Genomic DNA, 20015 nt, shown 5'->3' on the forward strand with positions numbered 1-20015 from the left:
CTATGTCTCACATCAATACACTGCTCTGTGTGTATATATATATATATATACACATACACACACACTGCATATATTACACAGTATTATACATGCAATATGTACAGATATATAGTATATACCGCAGTGCACTGATATGTGAGGTACAAGGTATAATAGATGCAGTGTGTACAGATATATAGTATATACAGCGGTGTACTGATATGTGAGGTACGAGGTGTCAATACACTGCTGTATTTACTATATACCTGTACACACTGCATCTATTATACCTTGTACCTCACATATTACACTACTGTATATCTGTATACACTGCATATATTATACCCCGTACCTCACATATCAGTACACTGCTGTATATACTATATACCTGTACACACTGCATATATTATACCCTGTACCTCACATATCAGAACACTAGGGAATATACTATATACCTGTACACACTGCATCTATTATACCTCTTTTGTGTGCCAGGGCTGTTTTGTAATCCCAATCCGGCCCTGATGGCATAAATTATAAAACGCAGCAGCAATAATAGTTCATGGAACAAAAGGAGGGGCTATAAAAGGGGAATCGGGGCCCAATTTAGATTCCTATGGGGCCCAGGGATTTTTATGTACGCCCCTGGGCAGCAGGGTATGTTTATAGCTCCTGCACACGCTGGGGCTAGAGGTGCCAGTTTTTACCCGTTCCCCTCTGCATCTGGGGATCGTTAGTTCAGCCCTGTCCCCCCCCCACTAGTACACATTCCACATTGAACACCCCCTGGGAAAAATAAATGAATAATTGGCCATCATTTTATTTGATTCAGCTATATAAAATCCATATCTGCCACAAATATATGTATTTATCTAAGCAATATCCATATTGAATATATATTTGAATTATATAGATATTGCTTAGATACAGATAATGCTAATGGTACTTGTTTCTATGTTACTTTCACACTAGCGTAAGTGTATTTTCACACTAGCGGCAGGACGTATCCGACAGGCTGTTCACCCTGTCGGATCCGCCCTGCCGCTATTTGGCCGTGCCGCTGGACTGCCGCTCCGTCCCCATTGACTATAATGGGGACGGGGGCGGAGCTCCGGCGCAGCACGGCGAGAGGTCGCAGGACTAAGTCTACTTTCACACTTGCAGCATAGTGATCCGGCGAGCAGTTCAGACAACGGAACTGCCTGCCGGATCCGGCATTGCAAACCAACTGAAGGACGGATCCGTCCTTCCGGGCTGCGCATGCACAAACCAGGAATACTGTGAAAAAGACTGACAGAGGGATCCGTCCATCCGCATGACAAGCGGATAGACGGATCCGTTATTGCAATGCATTTCTAGACGGATCCGCACCTAGATCCGTCTACAAATGCTGTCAGTTGTCACGCTGAGGCTACTTTCACACTTGCGTTCAGAGCGGATCCGCTTGCATTATAGTTCAGAAAAAATTCTAAGTGTGAAAGTTAGTCAGACGGATCCGTCCAGACTTTACATTGAAAGTCAATAGGGGACGGATCCGTTTGCAATTGCATCATATTGTGTCAACTTCAAACGGATCCGTCCCCATTGACTTACATTGTAAGTCTGGACGGATCCGTTTGGCTCTGCACGGCCAGGCGGACACCCGAACGCTGCAAGCTGCGTTTGGATGTCCGCCTGCTGAGCGGAACGGAGGCCAAGCGGAGCCATCCTGATGCATTCTGAGCGGATCCGCATCCACTCAGAATGCATTGGGGCTCTACGGATCCGTTCGGGGCCGCTTGTGAGATCCTTCAAACGGAACTCACAAGCGGAACCCGAACGCAAGTGTGAAAGTAGCCTGATCGGCGGATCCAGCAGGCACGCAGCTCCGACGACGGAGCTGCCTTGCGGATCCGGCATTGCAAAACAACTGAAGGACGGATCCGTCCTTCCGGTCTGCGCATGCACAAACCGGGAATACTGTGAAAAAGACTGACAGAGGGATCTGTCCATCCACATAACAAGTGTGTATTTATTTATTTTTTTGCAAAGTGCAGAGCAGGGTGAAGGAAAGGTCAGGTTGTTCACGCCCAGAAATATTCATGAGGCAGAGCTCAGGCTTTGTTGTTATACGCCCCCTCACCTTGTACTTCAGCATGTAAACAAAGCAATGACAGAACCATAAAAAGGTGTACATATGGGTTTTAACCAAATTATATGTATATCCTGATGGATTTTAAGTGTTTTTTTTTTTTTTTTATTAACTCTGATAACCCCTTTAAGTACCAGGACACAAGGGCTTCCCTGAACGCCCTGTGTCCTGAAGAGGTTAAAATCGCTTCTTTCCAGTGTGAATTCTCTGATGTTTAACAAGATTTGATTTCTGTATGAAAGATTTCCCAAATTGTAAACAAGAAAATGGCTTCTCCCGTGTGTGACTTCTCTCATGTCTAACAAGATGTGATTTCTTTGTATAAGATTTCCCACACTGTAAACAAGAAAATGGCTTTTCCCCTGTGTGATTTCTCTCATGTATAACAAGTTCTGATTTCTGTGCAAAAGATTTCCCACATTCTAAACAAGAAAATGGCTTCTCCCCTGTGTGAATTCTCTCATGTCTAACAAGTTGTGATTTCTTTGTATAAGATTTCCTACATTCTAAACAAGAAAATGGATTCTCCCCTGTGTGAATTCTGTTATGTATAACAAGATCTGATTTCTGTGCAAAAGATTTCCCACATTCTAAACAAAAAAATGGCTTCTCCCCTGTGTGAATTCTCTGATGTGCAACTAGATTTGATTTATCAGTAAAACATTTCCCACATTCTAAACAAGAAAATGGCTTCTCCCCTGTGTGAATTCTCTCATGTATAACAAGTTGTGATTTCTTTGTATAAGATTTCCTACATTCTAAACAAGAAAATAGATTCTTCCCTGTGTGAATCCTCTTATGTGTAACAAGATCTGATGTCTGTGAAAATGATTTCCCACATTCTAAACAAGAAAATGGCTTCTCCCCTGTGTGACTTCTCTCATGTATAACAAGAGTTGATTTATCAGTAAAACATTTCCCACATTTTAAACAAGAAAATGGCTTCTCCCCTGTATGACTTCTTTGATGTTGAACAAGATTTGATTTATCAGTAAAACATTTCCCACATTCTAAACAAGAAAATGGCTTCACTCCTGTGTGAATTCTGTGATGGTTAAGAAGATATGATTTCTGCAGAAAACATTTCCCACATTCTGAACATAAAAATGGCTTCTCCCCTGTGTGAATTCTCTGATGTCTAACAAGATGTGATTTAGAGTTAAAATGTTTTTCACATTCTGAACATGAAAATGGCTTCTCCCCTGTGTGAGTTCTCTGATGTCTAATAAGAGCTGATTTAAATTTAAAACATTTCCCACATTCTGAGCATGAAAGAGCATTCTCCCCGGTGTGACTTCTTTGATGATGAACACTTCTTCTGTGCCTTTTATTTTGCTTAACAATCTGTGATGAATCAGAAGATTGAAATCCATCCAAAGGATTAGACGATAGATCTTTGCTGTGAAAGGCTGAAGATACATCTGAGATAATGGCATGCTCTTCATGTGTATCTTCTGTGACACCACAATCATCTGTTCTAAAATGTGACATCACATGTTTCCCTGAGCTCCTGGTACAGTCATCTGCCAAGAATAAATCTGAGTTTTATCATTTTTAAATAATAGAACCTTAAAATTATATATATTTTCTAACAGTTCTATATAAAAGAAAATCCATACAAATTACAAGTAATGGAGCAAAATTCTAATATTAACTGACTATGGGAAAACTGATCACAATATGACAGTAGACCAGTAGCCTGGACCAATAGATGATGATGTTAGGTCACCAGGCTGGTCACTTGTAATTTCCACTCTTGCGCTGAAGCCAGCATCTTCATAGGTTCACAAGTGATCTATGAGTCAGTGCTATAAGCTGGTGTCCGTCTCACACACTGAACGCTAACAAGGGAATCTGTCACCTAGTTTGAGCATATTAAGAGGTTACCATTGCAATGTTCAATAAACTACCTTCTTTCCAGCAAGGGTCTTCTTTCTTTTATTCATGTTGTCATTTAGATAAAAAAGCGATTTTTCAGTTATGCTAATGAACCTTCAAGGTGCCCAGAGGGGGGTTATTCCTCTCCTCTAGAGCCCAGTAACGCCCCCCTGCAGTGCCCAGCCCGCCTTAATTTCAAGCCCAGCACGCCTCCTCGTAAATAAGCCGCCCCGTCCGCTACGTCATATAATTTATTGAACTTACGAACCTTGCTTAATCTTTTCTTGCGCATGAACTCTCGTGCAGCCATAGTATAGCCGACTGCCTGCGCCTGTCCGATCCTACGTCTGGGCTTGAAATTAAGGCGGGCTGGGCACTGCAGGGGGGCTTTACTGGGCTCTAGAGGAGAGGAATAACGCCACTCGAAAAATCGCTTTTTTATCTAAATGACAACATGAATAAAAGAAAGAAGACCCTTGCTGGAAAGAAGGTAGTTTATTGAACATTGCAATGGTAACAGCTTAATATGCTCAAACTAGGTGACCGATTCCCTTTAAGCACAAAACACGCCAGAGATTGAAGCTGAAAGCCCATCTTCTATCTATCTCACAGATGTAGTAAATATATTATTGCTCATATACCACATACATATAAATAATGTCGGCATGTACTGTACATATAATGCTCTGTTCATGACATTTATGGGTTCTAACATATACACCCAGGATGTATACATTGACTTGATGAGTATGACAGATACCATACAGTGACATTTAACTTTTTTTTTACTGGATATAGTTGTATGGAAAACTGATGTATAGAAGCCAGATGGAGGACAAAAGCCTTGACACATTTACCGATTATGTTGGCAGTTTTCCCAATGTACAAACTAAACATATATCGCAATCATGATGTGAACCCAGCCTATATAATAAGATAGATTCACTCACACACATAAAGGTCCATCATTAAATTACACACATGTAAATACATACTACATAGACACATACACAAATTACATGAATATACTGTACACATGTTGAGCATTACTCATACACATTACATGTTTACACAGTGTGTGTATGTACAGAGGATATAAAAAGTCTACACACCCCTGTTAAAATGTCAGGATTCTGTGCTGTAAAAAAAATGAGACAAAGATAAATCATTTCAGAACTTTTTCCACCTTTAATGTGACCTATAAACTGTACCACTCAATTGAAAAACAAACTGAAATCTTTTAGGTGGAGGAAAAAAAAAAAAAAAAATAATGTGGTTGCATAAGTGTGCACACCCTCTTATAACGGGATGTAGCTGTGTTCAGAATTAAGCAATCACATTCAAAATCATGTTAATTAGGAGTCAGCATACACCTGCCATCATTTAAAGTGCCTCTGATTAACCCCAAATAAAGTGCAGCTGCTCTAGTTGGTCTTTTCTGAAATTTTCTTAGTCGCATCCCACAGCAAAAGCCGTGGTCCACAGAGAGCTTCCAAAGCATCAGAGGGATCTCATTGTTAAACGGTATCAGTCAGGAGAAGGGTACAAAAGAATTTCCAAGGCATTAAATATACCATGGAACACAGTGAAGACAATCATCATCAAGTGGAGAAAATATGGCACAACAGTGACATTACCAAGAACTGGACGTCCCTCCAAAATTGATGGAAAGACAAGAAGAAAACTGGTCTGGGAGGGACCAAGAGGCCTACAGCAACATTAAAGGAACTGTAGGAATATCTGGCAAGTACTGGCGGTGTGGTACATGTGACAACAATCTCCCATATTCTTCATATGTCTGGGCTATGGGGTAGAGTGGCAAGACGAAAGCCTTTTCTTACGAAGTAAAATATCCAAGTCAGGCTACATTTTGCAAAAACACATCTGAAGTCTCCCAAAAGCATTTGGGAAAAGGTGTTATGGTCTGATGAAACCAAGGTTGAACTTTTTGCCCATAATTCCAAAAGATACAGTATGTTTGGCGCAAAAACAACACTGCACATCACCAAAAGAATACCATACCCACAGTGAAGCATGGTGGTGGCAGCATCATGCTTTGGGGCTGTTTTTCTTCAGCTGGAACTGGGCCTTAGTTAAGCTAGAGGGAATTATGAACAGTTCCAAATACCAGTCAATATTGACACAAAACCTTCAGGCTTCTGCTAGAAAGCTGAACATGAAGAGGGACTTCATCTTTCAGCATGACAACGACCCAAAGCATACATCCAAATCAACAAAATAATTTCTTCACCAGAAGAAGATTAAAGTTTTGGAATGGCCCAGCCAGAGCCCAGACCTGAATCAGATTGAAAATCTGTGGGGTGATCTGAAGAGGGCTGTGCACAGGAGATGCCCTCGCAATCTGACAGATTTGGAGTGTTTTTGCAAAGAAGAGTGGGCAAATCTTGCCAGGTCAAAATGTGCCATGCTGATAGACTCATACCCAAAAAGACTGAGTGTTGTAATAAAATCAAAAGGTGCTTCAACAAAGTATTAGTTTAAGGGTGCGCACACTTATGCAACCAAATTATTTTATTTTTATATTTTTTCTTCCCTCTACCTAAAAGATTTCAGTTTGTTTTTCAATTGAGTTGTACAGTTTATAGGTCACATTAAAAGGTGGAAAAAGTTCTGAAATGATTTATCTTTGTCTAATTTTTTTTACATCACAGAAACCTGACATTTTAACCGGGGTGTGTAGACTTTTTATATCCACTGTATATATATATATATATATATATATATATATATATATATATATATATATATAGTGGGGACTTGCTCTGGTAGTCAGGACAAGAGGACGCAGTATAGAGGCAAGGACCAGTTTATAACTTAAAAACTTCAGTGTTTATTCACACTTGTTGCAAGTATACAGTACGACAGTTCATTTACAGTATTGGTATTAGTTCACACCCAGATGGTTCAAAAAGCAAAACCGTCACCTTTTATCCTAGGTGTTAATCCACGACCGATCGGCATAGCTCAGGACAGAGCAGTCCTCCTGGACTCAGGCCTCCAGCCACGCACAAGGCTCAGATCCCGGTACAGAGATTGCCAGAGCTCCAATGTCAGAGAGAGATAATCCTCACACCTGACACTGCTGGCTGTTTTATATAGGCCTGCCAAAAGCCGGCCTGGAACATGGGGAGTAGTCACCCACCCAGCACTTTGACTATTCCCAGTAAGAGCCACCCTGGATCAGCTACTTACAGCCATACTAAATAGCAAAGTGTCAAACAGCAACTGCTGCTGACATATGAAAACTGGCTCTTACTCCACCTCCGCCAGGAACCTCGTGACACATACCTATCATCCACAATGATTTCTAGTACCTTCTTGTGTAATATATATAAGATTTCTGTGTCAGGGTGAAGACCCCAAAACTTTATTCCCCAGCAACGTTTCGGCCTACTCAATGATGCCTTTGTCAAGCTATGCAACAGTGCATAATGCTGGGTATATATACCCACAATTCAATACAATCACACAGTGCAATTAATGAATTCACATGTTAACAATGAAGTCACATGATTTCCAACAGTGTTACATCACATGATACTCTGTGTAAAATACATACTCGTAATATATCCATATGCATATCAAATATAAAAAACATTTTTCCATTGATTATACAATCCATGTATTACAGTCTGACTTTGCTGCTGCGGTATTTGGTATTATATATATATATATATATATATATATATATATACACATATATATACACACACACACACACACACACACACACACAGAAAAAGAGAATCTAACCGCACTCTGCAGCCCAAATAAAGTACATAAATGTCATCCTATATAATAAAATCCCTATGTGCCTGCGATGTGTCCGTGCATGTGCCGAAGTTAAATGCGCATGCGGCGAGTTAAATGCGCATGCGCCGAGTTAAATGCGCGGTGCGCCGGCCAATAGAATCGCAGCGCACCAGACAGCCACCCGGACCTCCCACAAGCGCTCCCATTACAGTCCTTACAGACACAGATTTGCAGCTGCTGCCAGCAGTATTAGCCACGAGTTGCTACCAGTGGTCTCAGAACCACCAGTCAGTGCCAGCCATCAGTCAAAATGCCAACAGTCTCAGCACCACCAGTCAGTGCCAGCCATCTCAGCAATTAGCCGCAGTCAACAGTCTCAGGCACAGCCGCAGTCTCAGCCACCAGTCATAGTGCCCACAGTCTCGACCACAAGTCAGTGTCAGCCGTCTCAGCCAACAGTCAGTGTCAGCCGTCTCAGCCAACAGTCAGTGTCAGCCGTCTCAGCCAACAGTCAGTGTCAGCCGTCTCAGCCAACAGTCAGTGTCAGCCGTCTCAGCCAACAGTCAGTGTCAGCCGTCTCAGCCAACAGTCAGTGTCAGCCGTCTCAGCCAACAGTCAGTGTCAGCCGTCTCAGCCAACAGTCAGTGTCAGCCGTCTCAGCCAACAGTCAGTGTCAGCCGTCTCAGCCAACAGTCAGTGTCAGCCGTCTCAGCCAACAGTCAGTGTCAGCCGTCTCAGCCAACAGTCAGTGTCAGCCGTCTCAGCCAACAGTCAGTGTCAGCCGTCTCAGCCAACAGTCAGTGTCAGCCGTCTCAGCCAACAGTCAGTGTCAGCCGTCTCAGCCAACAGTCAGTGTCAGCCGTCTCAGCCAACAGTCAGTGTCAGCCGTCTCAGCCAACAGTCACAGTGCCAGCAGTCTGTTCCTACTAATTTTTATGCACTACTGCTCTAGCGCCCGTTATTGTAACAGGCTTAATGTCTAGTAATAATGATAAATGTTATAATGTTAATCCTCTGCTTATTTAGTAAATTTGAGACTCTTAGCAAATATATTTTGTACAAAATTATTTGGTCCCATCTGTATAATTAGTATAAGTATAAAGCTCTCCTTACACTCACTGAAAACCTTTTGGCATCCAGAGAGGTATAGAGTGGACTCTCATTGCATTTATTGGAAGCTGTCAGCACCAGGTAAGGTACAGAGTGAGCTCGGCATGCATGTTGGTATCTGCATTCCCTGTAGCAGAGTGGACCCAGCATGCATGTGCAACCGAAACTACATGAATTTTATAGTGGCCGTGAGGGCTCATTACAGGTAGCGTTTAGTGTTAGGTTCCCGTCATACAGAGATCGCCTTGACGTTTGGCAGACGGGCTCAAATAATTTTGTACAAAATATATTTGCCAAGAATCTCAAATTTACTAAATAAGTATAGGATTAACATTATAACATTTTATAATTATTATGACATTTATGTCCTTTATTTGGGCTGCAGAGCGCTGTTGCATTTTCTTTTTCTGTGTGTATTTAGCCATGGCAACGTGCACCTGCTGTGCGGACCCCCTTTTCCATAATATAGCTTGAGAAAGGCTTCATGTTGGAGCCGAAATGTCGCGTCACCACTGGGTGAATAAACAGCTTTCTTTTCTTCACCATACTGGAGTGCTGCTCTGTTTTTTACTGATATTATCCTGGGACGCTATTCCCACTGGAGCCTGCACACACACACACACACACACACACACACACACACACACACGGTAATTATCCCATAAAGTGCATAATCAATTAACCCCTGAAGTGACCCCGCTCCATATGCGGAGGGTGACGGCTGTATCATACAGCCGGCACCCGGCTGCAATGACAGGGAGCAGCAGTCGCATCTGTCACTAAACCCTTCAGGTGCCGCGATCAACGCTGATTGCAGCACCTGTGAGTTAAGGCAGACAAATGCGGTTCTCCCTGCGTCTCCCGATCGGAGCCCCCGCAGTGAAATCATGGGGCTCCAATCGGTTGCCATGGCAGCCTGGACGCTGCTGAAGTGTTCCAGGCCTGCTATGGCAATCTCCGCGTTGAGCTATGCACAAGGCATAGCTCAGAATGGACAGTGTAAAAAAGTAAAAAGTAGTAAAAAAAAACAAAAAAATAAAAAAAAAAAACACCAAAATATTAAAAGTTTAACCCCTTAAGTACCGGGCCATTTTAAACCTTAAGGACCACACCGATTTTTGCAAATCTGACATGTGTCACTTTATGTGGTAATAACTTTGGAATGCTTTTACCGTATTTTTCGCCCTATAAGACGCACCTAGGTTTTTGGGGAGGAAAATAAGAAAAAAATTATTTTTAACCAAAAGGTGTGCTTTTGGTGGGTTTGGAACTAATGGTGGTCTATGGATGGCTCTATTACTGGGGATCTGTGGATGGCACTATTATGGGGGGGATCTGTGAAGGACACTGTTATGGGGGGATCTGTGAAGGACACTGTTATGGGGGGATCTGTGAAGGACACTGTTATGGGGGGATCTGTGAAGGACACTGTTATGAGGGGGATCTGTGAAGGACACTGTTATGGGGGGGATCTGTGAAGGACACTGTTATGGGGGGGATCTGTGAAGGACACTGTTATGGGGGGGATCTGTGAAGGACACTGTTATGGGGGGGATCTGTGAAGGACACTGTTATGGGGGGGCTCTGTGAAGGACACTGTTATGGGGGGGATCTGTGAAGGACACTGTTATGGGGGGGATCTGTGAAGGACACTGTTATGGGGGGGATCTGTGAAGGACACTGTTATGGGGGGGATCTGTGAAGGACACTGTTATGGGGGATCTGTGAAGGACACTGTTATGGGGGATCTGTGAAGGACACTGTTATGGGGGATCTGTGAAGGACACTGTTATGGGGGATCTGTGAAGGACACTGTTATGGGGGATCTGTGAAGGACACTGTTATGGGGGGGGATCTGTGAAGGATACTGTTACAGGGGGGGATCTGTGGATGGCACTGTTATGGGGGATCTGTGGATGGCACTGTTATATATGTGCCATCCACAGACCCCCCCCCCCACCCCATAATAGTGCCATCCACAGACCCCCAGCCCATAACAGTGCCATCCACAGATGTCCCCCATAAAACTGTCATCTACAGACCCCCCCCCCCCCCACCACTCCAGTGCTGCAGTATACAAATATAAAATGTCTCATTCAAATAAAAGTGATTAAACATGCCCCCTCACTCCTAATATTACCGTACACCCTAACAGCTTCTGTACAACGCAGGCAGGCAGGCCGGCGCGTCACTCACTGACGTCACGTGCCTGCGCCGCCTGCTTCATTGATAAAGTAGGCAGAGCAGGCACATGACATTAGGGAGTTACGCTGCCGCCCTCCCGGCCTGCCTGCATTCTACAGAAGCGGTTAGGGTGTACGGTAATATTAAAAGGGGGGGGGGGGGGGGGGGCACGTTTAATTACTTTTAATTGAATGAGACATTTTAGATTTGTATAGTGCAGCACTGGAGCGGCAGGGCCGGAGTACAGTGACTGCACCGGCCCCGCCGCAATTGCCGGCCCCCAGCTTCTCCTCCCAGTCCCTCCCCGCTCGCTCATACATCGCAGATTCGCAGCCTGCGATGTAAAAATGTCAGCATTCGCCCCATAAGACGCAGGGGCATTTTTTCCCCCATTTTTTGGGGGGAAAAAGTGCGTCTTTTGGGGCGAAAAATACGGTACTTATTCAGGCCATTCTAACATTGTTTTCTTGTGACACATTCATGATAGTGGTAAATTTCAGTCAATATTTTTCATTTTAATAAAAAAAAAAATACCAAATTTACAAAAAAAATGTATCAATCAAAATACCAATTTGTCTGCTTTTAAAACAGACAGTGATACCTCCTAAAATAGTTATTACTTTACATTTCCCATATGTCTACTTCATGTTTGAATCATTTTGTAAATTACATTCTCTTTTTTGGGGATGTTAGAAGGCTAAGAAGTTTGGAAGCAAATCTTAAAATGTTTAAGAAAATTTCCAAAACCCACTTTTTAAGGACCAGTTCAGGTCTGAAGTCTCTTTGTGAGGCTTACATAATAGAAACCACCCAAAAATAACCCCATTTTAGAAAATACCCCCTCAAGGTATTCAAAACTGATTGTACTATCTTTGTTAACCCTTTAGGTGTTCCACAAGAATTAAAGGAAAATGGAGATAAAATTTCAGAATTTCCAATTTTTGGGCAGATTTTACTACTTTTTTTGGTTGTTTGTTTCAGTTTTACATGATAAAGCATTTTTGAAAAAAAAAATATTTTTTTAGAGTCTTCATGATCTGAAAGCCATAGTTTATTTTTATTTTTTGGGTGACTGTCTTATGTAGGGGCTTATTTTATTTCGGCATGAGATGACGGTTTGATTGGTACTATTTTAGGGCACATATGACATTTTGATTGCTTGAAATGACACTTTTGTGATGTAAAGTGACAAAAAAAGGCTTTTTTAACACCGTTTTCATTAGATTTTTTTTACAGTGTTCACCTAATGGGTTAGGTCATGTGATATTTTTATAGAGCAGGTTGTTACGGACACGTCGATACCTAATATGTCTACCTTTTTAATTTTTTCGAGATAACACAATAAAAAAAATTTAAACAAAAAAATAAATAAAAATCATGTTTTAGTGTCTCCATAGTCTGAGAGCCATAGTTTTTTTTTTTTTTTTGGGCGATTGTCTTAGGTAGGGGCTCATTTTTTGAGGGATGAGGTGACAGTTAGATTGGTACTATTTTGGAGGGCATAAGCCTTTTTGTTCGATTGGTGTTGCACTTTTAGTGATATAAGGTCAGTTTTTATTTAATTTTTTTGACGGTGTTCACCTGAAGGGTTAGGTCATGTGTTACTTTTATAGAGACGGTCGATACGGACACGGTGATACCTAATATGTCTACTTTTCTTTTTTTCCCTATTTTATTATTTACTTGAAACTTTACATTTTTTTATAAAACATTTTTTTTTAACTTTTTTTTTTCACTTTATTTTTTGGCCCACTCTGTGGGTCTGATCCCCTTTACAATGCATTACAATACTTCTGGATTCACTGTAAATGTATTACACACTGTAATACACTTACAGCCTTCCTGCCTTCGAGCTCCAGGGGCTGGATCTCACAGGCTGTCACGGAGGGCAGCCACGATGCCTAAGGAAGGCATCTGGCTGCCTTTCCTGCCATCGGGTCCCCATAACAGCAGCGCAGGGACCCGATGGCAGCTCACTCCCTGCATGGACGTCGCACATGCCGCAGTCAGCGCTGACCACGGCAGTGCAATGGTTAATGCGCCGGCATCTGTGTTTTCACCGATGCCGTCACATACAGCAGGGGTCCCTCTATTAGTGACTGCCGGACCCCTGCCGCTGATCGGGCGGGCGCAGTTCCTGCACCCGCCTGATCAGCCCACCGTGTGTACAGCTTCCTCCGCCGTACATGCAGGGCATAATGCGTTAAGAGGTTAAATCACTCCCCTTTCCCAATTTTACACATAAAAATATACAAAGAATACTGGGCTTATGCCTTTTGATCAAAATGTACACTAATGCCTCTTATATAGCATGCAGTATAGGGGGCCATACACTAAATATTGCGCTGAGAAGCGATGTGAAGCAGTTATAGATCAAAGCAAAGCTTATGGATGTGCGATCCAATTCTCTTTTCTCTTTTTTTGAATCAAATAAAAGAAAATAAACATTAGATATCACCGCATCCGAAAATGTCTGAACTGTTAAAGTATGAAAAAAATAGCTTCTTGGCTGAACGTCCTAACGAAAAAAAAATTCTGAAAATTACGTTATTCAAAATTTTTTTGTCATCTTGTTCCCCCCCACCCCACAAAAAAAAAAATATTTGAAAAACTAATAAAGTCCTAAATACTGCAAAAAACTACAAGCCCTCATACAGCTCTGTAGGCTGAAATATAAAAAAGTTATAGCTGGCAGAATATGGCGATGCAAAAAAATGCCCCGGCCAGACTGTGGTCATTCAATGCGCACGCGCCGATATTATACTAATAATCTAATATATAAAGCTGAGTGTGTGTGTGTCCGATAAAGGAATCCGCACCGTCGCATTTACAATAACGAAATTTGGCACACAGGTACATCAGGTGTCCGGGAAGGTTTTAGACCAGGTCTGAGCTCTCTAGGATGTACCGTTCCTGAGATATTTCCAAAAAAATGCATTAGCCAATAGAAGCTTGGTCACATGACCATTATTAGCCAATAGAAGCTCGCAGGTCCTCCAGCCTCCACATACACAGTTTTACTCCAGATTTCCATAACAACCCAGCCATTTATCTTTACTGCTGTAGGAGAGCTTTAGAAGGAAATCTGTCACAAGGATAATTGCTATTGAAGTAAAGCCATGGCCTAATAGCACTTAGTACCTTATTTCAAGATGTGCCTTTGTTCCAGCAATAGATGTTTTTATCCTCTGAAAATCCAGTTTATTTGGTATGCAAATGAGCCAGTAAGGTGCCCAGAGGGGCGTCACTCTTGCAGGAAGGAAGGAGCCTGCACACGCCCCCTGCCACAGTGTCCACCCTCAAAACTTAAAACCCCGTCCCCAGGTCCTACTAAGCCATGCCCCTTATCTGGTTTGGCCACACCCTCTCCCACTACTGAGCCAACAGGGATTGAAAAAAATGAAGGTAAAAATCAACTCAGTGGGAGGGAGGGTGACTTTCTGCTGTGGAGGTCCAATTTTAAGGGATGGGGCACTGTAGATGTTACTGTTATAGTGGATAGTGTTGATATCTTTTAACGACCCACACAAACATTAGCCCCTTCACGACTGCAATCTGTATATATATGTGATAGTTGCACATGCCCCGTGCAGCTACCACGTATATAAACGTTCTGGCAGCTCTTTAATCCAAGCGCTGCAAAGCGCTTGGATTAAAGCTTCTGCCCCTGCCCTGCTGCTGTCACGGACAGCATACAGTGCAGTAATGCCGGCAAGGGACCAATCAGAGTAGCCCCTTGCCGGCAATCGATCCGATTGGTTAGTCTGTGCAGACTAACCAATCGGATCGAGGCAGTGTTAAAATGCCGGTTTCAGGCTCTGATCTGCGCTCTGCAGATCAGAGCCTGAAATCAGGTAATGTGTCCTGAAGCCCCTGATCTGTGCCCCCTTCTTGTCCTTGTCCTTCTTCTTATCCTGCCCCCGATGCGGTCCGCCCCCTCCTGCCCCGATCTGTAATTTGTAAAATGCTGCCCCCCCCACTTTCCAGCGCTGCCCCCGATCGGTCCCCCTTCTGTGTGATGGCGGCGGCTCTATGCTGACACTGCTGTAACCCCATAGATGCCGCAGTAGCGGCATCCATGGGGTTAATAGAGGGAGGGGGCTCCCTCTCTCAACCATCAGGGCTGCTGCGATCGCAGCGCCCGATGGTTCCCATGGCAACCGGACGCTTTGCAAAGGCGTCCGGTTGCCATGGCATAGGCGTCCAGTGCTGCCACCTACAGGGTATCTGATTGTATTATACTTTGCAATGCAAGAGCATTGCAAAGTATAGTACAACCATCAGCCCCACTGGATCTTCAAGATCCAAGAGGGAACTGATAAAAAAAAAATTGAAAATAATAAAAGTAAAAATAAATAAATAAAAAAAAACAAAAAAAAAAAACACATATTAGGTGTCACCGCGTCCGTAACGACCATCTCTATAAATATATCACATCATCAACCCCGTCCAATAAACACCATAAAAAATAAAATATAAAAACGGTGTAAAAAAAATAAGCCATTTTTGTCACCTTACATCACAAAAAGTGCAACACTAAGCGATCAAAAAGGCGTATATACCCCAAAATAGTACCAATCAAACCGTTACCTCATCCCGCAAAAAATGAGCTCATATTTAAGACAATCGCCCAAAAAATAAAAAAGCTATGGCTCTAGGACTATGGAGACACTAAAACATCATTTTTTTGGTTTCAGAAATGCTATTATTGTGTAAAACTTAAATAAATAAGAAAAAGTATACATATTGGGTATTGCCACGTCCGTAACTATCTGCTCTATAAAACTGTCACATGACCTAACTCCTCAGATGAACGCTGTAAAAAAAATAAAAATAATGTTCCAAAACAGCCAATTTTTTGGCCACTTTGCCCCATAAAGTGTAATAATGAATGATCAAAAAATCACATGTACCCAAAAATGGTACCAATAAAAACCTCAACTCTTTCTGCAAAAAACGAGCCCCTGCACAAGACGATCGGTAGAAAAATAAAAAACATATGGCGTTCAGAAAACCAATCCAGCAAAATCTGCCTTCCAAAAACCATACGGCGTTCCTTTCTTTCTGCGCCCTGCCGTGCGCCCTTACATCAGTTTACGACCACATGTGGGGTGTTTCTGTAAACCGCAGAATCAGAGTAATAAATATTGAGTTTTGTTTGGCTGTTAACCCTTAATGTGTTAAAGAAAAAAATGTAATAAAATAGAAAATCTGCTAAAAAAGTGAAATTTAGAAATTTCATCTCCATTTTCCTTTAATTCTTGTGGAACACCTAAAGGGTTAACAACGTTTGTAAAATTGGTTTTAAGTAACTTGAGGGGTGTAGTTTCTTAGATGGGGTCATTTTTGGGGGGTTTCCACTATGTAGGCCCCACAAAGTGACTTCAGACCTGAACTAGTCCTTAAAAAGCGGGTTTTGGAAATTTTCTTAAAAATTTTAAAGAATTGCTTCTAAACTTCTAAGCCTTGTAACGTCCTAAAAAAATAAAATAACATTTCCAAAATGATGCCAACATAAAGTAGACATATGGGTAATGTTATGTAATAAATATTTTTTGAGGTATCACTTTCTGTTTTAGAAGCAGAGAAATTGAAATTTAGAAAATTGCTAATTTTTACAATTTTTGGGTAAATTTGGGATTTTTTCATAAATAAAAGGTGATATATATTGACTCAAATTTATGACTGTCTTGAAGTACAATGTGTCACGAGAAAACAATCTCAGAATGGCTTGGATAAGTAAAAGTGTTCCAAAGCTATTACCACATAAAGTGACGCATGTCAGATTTGTAAATTTTGACCTGGAGACTGGGGCATCAATGACCTTTAGTCATGAAAGGGTTAAATAAAAGATTAAATATACCCGAGTGAAGCCGGGTCTTTCAGCTAGTTTATAAAATATTGAGCAATCTTAAACTTTTGACCTAAAGTCCCCATTAACTCAAAGGTGTAGAGGTGTCTATCTGTAACCCAGTTTTTTCCTTAATACTATACAGTGCCGAACGTAACTGAAAATACCCAACCAACATCGAATAGTACGCCAGGAGTTACTAAACAACTTTATAGCCTCTCTATAAACCTCTTGTATAATCAATAACTAGCCGGATTCTAATAAGGTGAATTTTCTATCAAAGGGAGATTGACTCACCAGGGTCCTACATAATGGACTTTCCTTCTATTGACAAAATGACCACAAACTAATATGGAAGGTTCAAACCTCCCTTTTATAAAAATGTTCAATTTTAAGGCCCCTTTCACGCGGGCGAGAATTCCACACGTGTGCAATGCATGAGGTGAACGCATTGCACCCGCACTGAATCCGGACCCATTTAATTCAATGGGGCTGTGCACATGAGCGGTGATTTTCACGCATCACTTGTGCGACCATGTGATGAGCGCAGTGATGTCACCAAAGGTCCTTTTCCTCCCAGGTCCTCAAAGAAGAAGAAAGAAGACGAGCCAGGCTACGCGAACAAGTGGATGAGGCGAGTTTAATTTAATTTAATTTTTTTAACCCCTCCATCCCTAATTTACTAAGCATTCTGTATTAACCATGTTATAAGGGAAAATAATAAAATCTACACAACACCGATCCCAAACCCGAACTTCTGTGAAGAAATCCGGGTTCAGGTCTGGGTACCAAACATGCAGATTTTTCTCACGCGCGTGAAAAACACAATAAAACGTTTTGCACTCGCCCGGAAAAATCACGCATTTTCCTGCCCCTCACACGCGACGCCCGTGTGAAAGAGGCCTAAGTCTTTTTTTTTACTATCTTAGCAACTGGTGCATCCACTGTGGGGGCCCTATCCCATACCTCAGATACAGATTCTTCCAAGGGATACTTTCTCTTGACTGTAGTTAGTATAAAAAAAATTCTATCAGTATTTTTCCACTCTGGGCCTTGAGGGTTCCAAGGGGTCGGTGTGTTGTGAATCACCCGGGTATCCAGACACCGAATCCAGCACAGCACTGTGTGCGGAAAGATAGAGCTGGCTGCCTTCTCCTGCTGCTATTTATAACGCGCCTTGGCCTCCTTTTAACACTAGGCCCAAAGGCCTAATCCAGCTGACAAAAGGTGCCTCCTTCTCAGGCGTTACATCACATGAAGTGACGTCATGAAGCCGGAAGCTTACCGTCGCCCGTCCCCAAGCGCATGCCCAGAACGCACATTGGCTCCCAGCCGATATCTTTGTGAAGGGATGCTATGCACCCCACCAGACTGAATTGGAAGCCGCCTGAACACGGCCACAGCGGCTCCCCTAGATGCTGGGAGGAGGCAGGAGAAATGTAGACTTGGCGAACTGCTCCCTTAGGAGACTAACGCCGCATGGGAAATGCCCCTTCACGGTGAGTAGACCCGGCCCTTCCCCAGTCCGAGGGTGTGAACCCAAGCTCGGAGCAAGAGCTCCCTAGGCACATCCTATATGGAGGACAGGAAACCTGAACTGAGGTGTAGTTAGGGTGTGAACAATTTTCTCTCTTACCTGTCCTGGATGGGAGGACCTAGTCCCATGGGTGCTGTCATGGATGAGGGGAAAAAGTACTCGGGGCACCATCAAGTGTCACAAATCCCTATCCTCTCACACACTTAAGAGAAAGAGCAAAGGTACAAGAGCCGCTAACGATGATGATCTAAAGGGATATAAAGGCAGATGAATATCCCCTGGGAGAGGAGGTCCCCCTGAGATGAGTCAGAGGGACCCTCACTCCCAGTGAGGGAAAGAGGAATCCGGCCCACAGATCACGTGTCATGGATCCTCACCCCAAATCTCGGGACATCATCAGTCCACTGTTATCAACATAAAATTGTGACCCCTATAGAGAAAAGGGGACAGCAGAGAAAGGACAGATGATCACTCCCCCACCATGCCCATGAAAAGGGAGGGCAGAGGGAGGAGCAAGCACAATGTCCACCTCCACTAGCACCATCATATTATCAACTTAGGGTACTTTCACACTTGCGTTGCTTGATTCCGGCAGGCAGTTCTGTCGCCGAAACTGCCTTCCGGATCCGGCAATCTGTATGCAAACGTAAACCATTTGTAGACGGATCTGGATGCGGATCCGTCTCACAAATGCATTGCAATACTGTATGCGTCTTTTCGGTGTCATCCGGAAACATGGGTCCGTTTTTTAAAATCTTTTTTACATTTTTAAAGGTGTGCGATAGAGCAGACCGGAAGACTGGATCCGTCAATGCGCCAATTTTAATGCCAGATCCGTCACTTATACATTCCAATGGAAAATAAATGCCGGATCCGGTATTCCGGCAAGTGTTCAGGATTTTGGCCGGAGAGAAAAATACAGCATGCTGTGGTTTTTTCTCCGTCAAAATACATTAAAAAGGACTGAACAGAAGACATCCTGATGCATCCTGAACGGATTGCTTTCCATTCAGAATGCATTAGGATAAAACTGATCCGCAAGTGTAAAAGTACCCTTCGAATACCAGATGCAGTCCTCTAATAATGTCCTCCACTAAACAAAGAAAAATAAAACTCAAACAGGTGGCCAAAAAATGAACAAAGATTACAAAATTGCATAATCCAGGAGTCCAGAGATTGATGAAGCTGTCATGTCCATATTCAAGTAATTAGTTTAATTCACATTCTTCATTACACCGTGTGTTATCGGGGTTCTAGACATAAATCCTACACTGGTGGTGTCCTGGGTTTCACACCCAATCAGGGAGGGGGAAATTGTGTAATGAATATTGCAGCCACCTATAGACTGCATCCAGTAGTAATTCTCCTCTGAATGTTGGTTTGCATGAAAACGTAACTTTTATTATTCCAGTGAAAATGGTTTATAACTGTTTCTATGCAAATAAAGGGCGTCCGTTATTAAAAATCCATTAAAGGGAACCTGTCACTCTTTACATGTCCCCACTGTACAAGCTGCCAACTTTCAGAAACTGGTTTTGTTGAATTTGACAATTAAGTTGTTTGTAGGAAAA

The 20015-nt window shown here is 42.5% G+C and overlaps 1 protein-coding gene across 1 annotated transcript; it reads right to left on the reverse strand.

Moving 5' to 3' along the window:
* Positions 1 to 2242: 2242 nt before the first annotated feature.
* LOC120999333 (zinc finger protein 300-like) lies at positions 2243 to 18572 on the reverse strand. Its single transcript, XM_040430201.1, has 2 exons — positions 18544 to 18572; positions 2243 to 3071 (listed from the first exon to the last, which is right to left on the reverse strand). The coding sequence occupies exons 1-2, from the start codon at positions 18570 to 18572 to the stop codon at positions 2288 to 2290; spliced, it is 813 nt and encodes a 270-aa protein (XP_040286135.1). The 3' UTR covers positions 2243 to 2287.
* Between the last annotated feature and the right edge of the window lie 1443 nt (positions 18573 to 20015).

The sequence above is a fragment of the Bufo bufo genome, chromosome 4 (genome assembly GCF_905171765.1).
Source record: "Bufo bufo chromosome 4, aBufBuf1.1, whole genome shotgun sequence".
Lineage (NCBI taxonomy): Eukaryota > Metazoa > Chordata > Amphibia > Anura > Bufonidae > Bufo > Bufo bufo.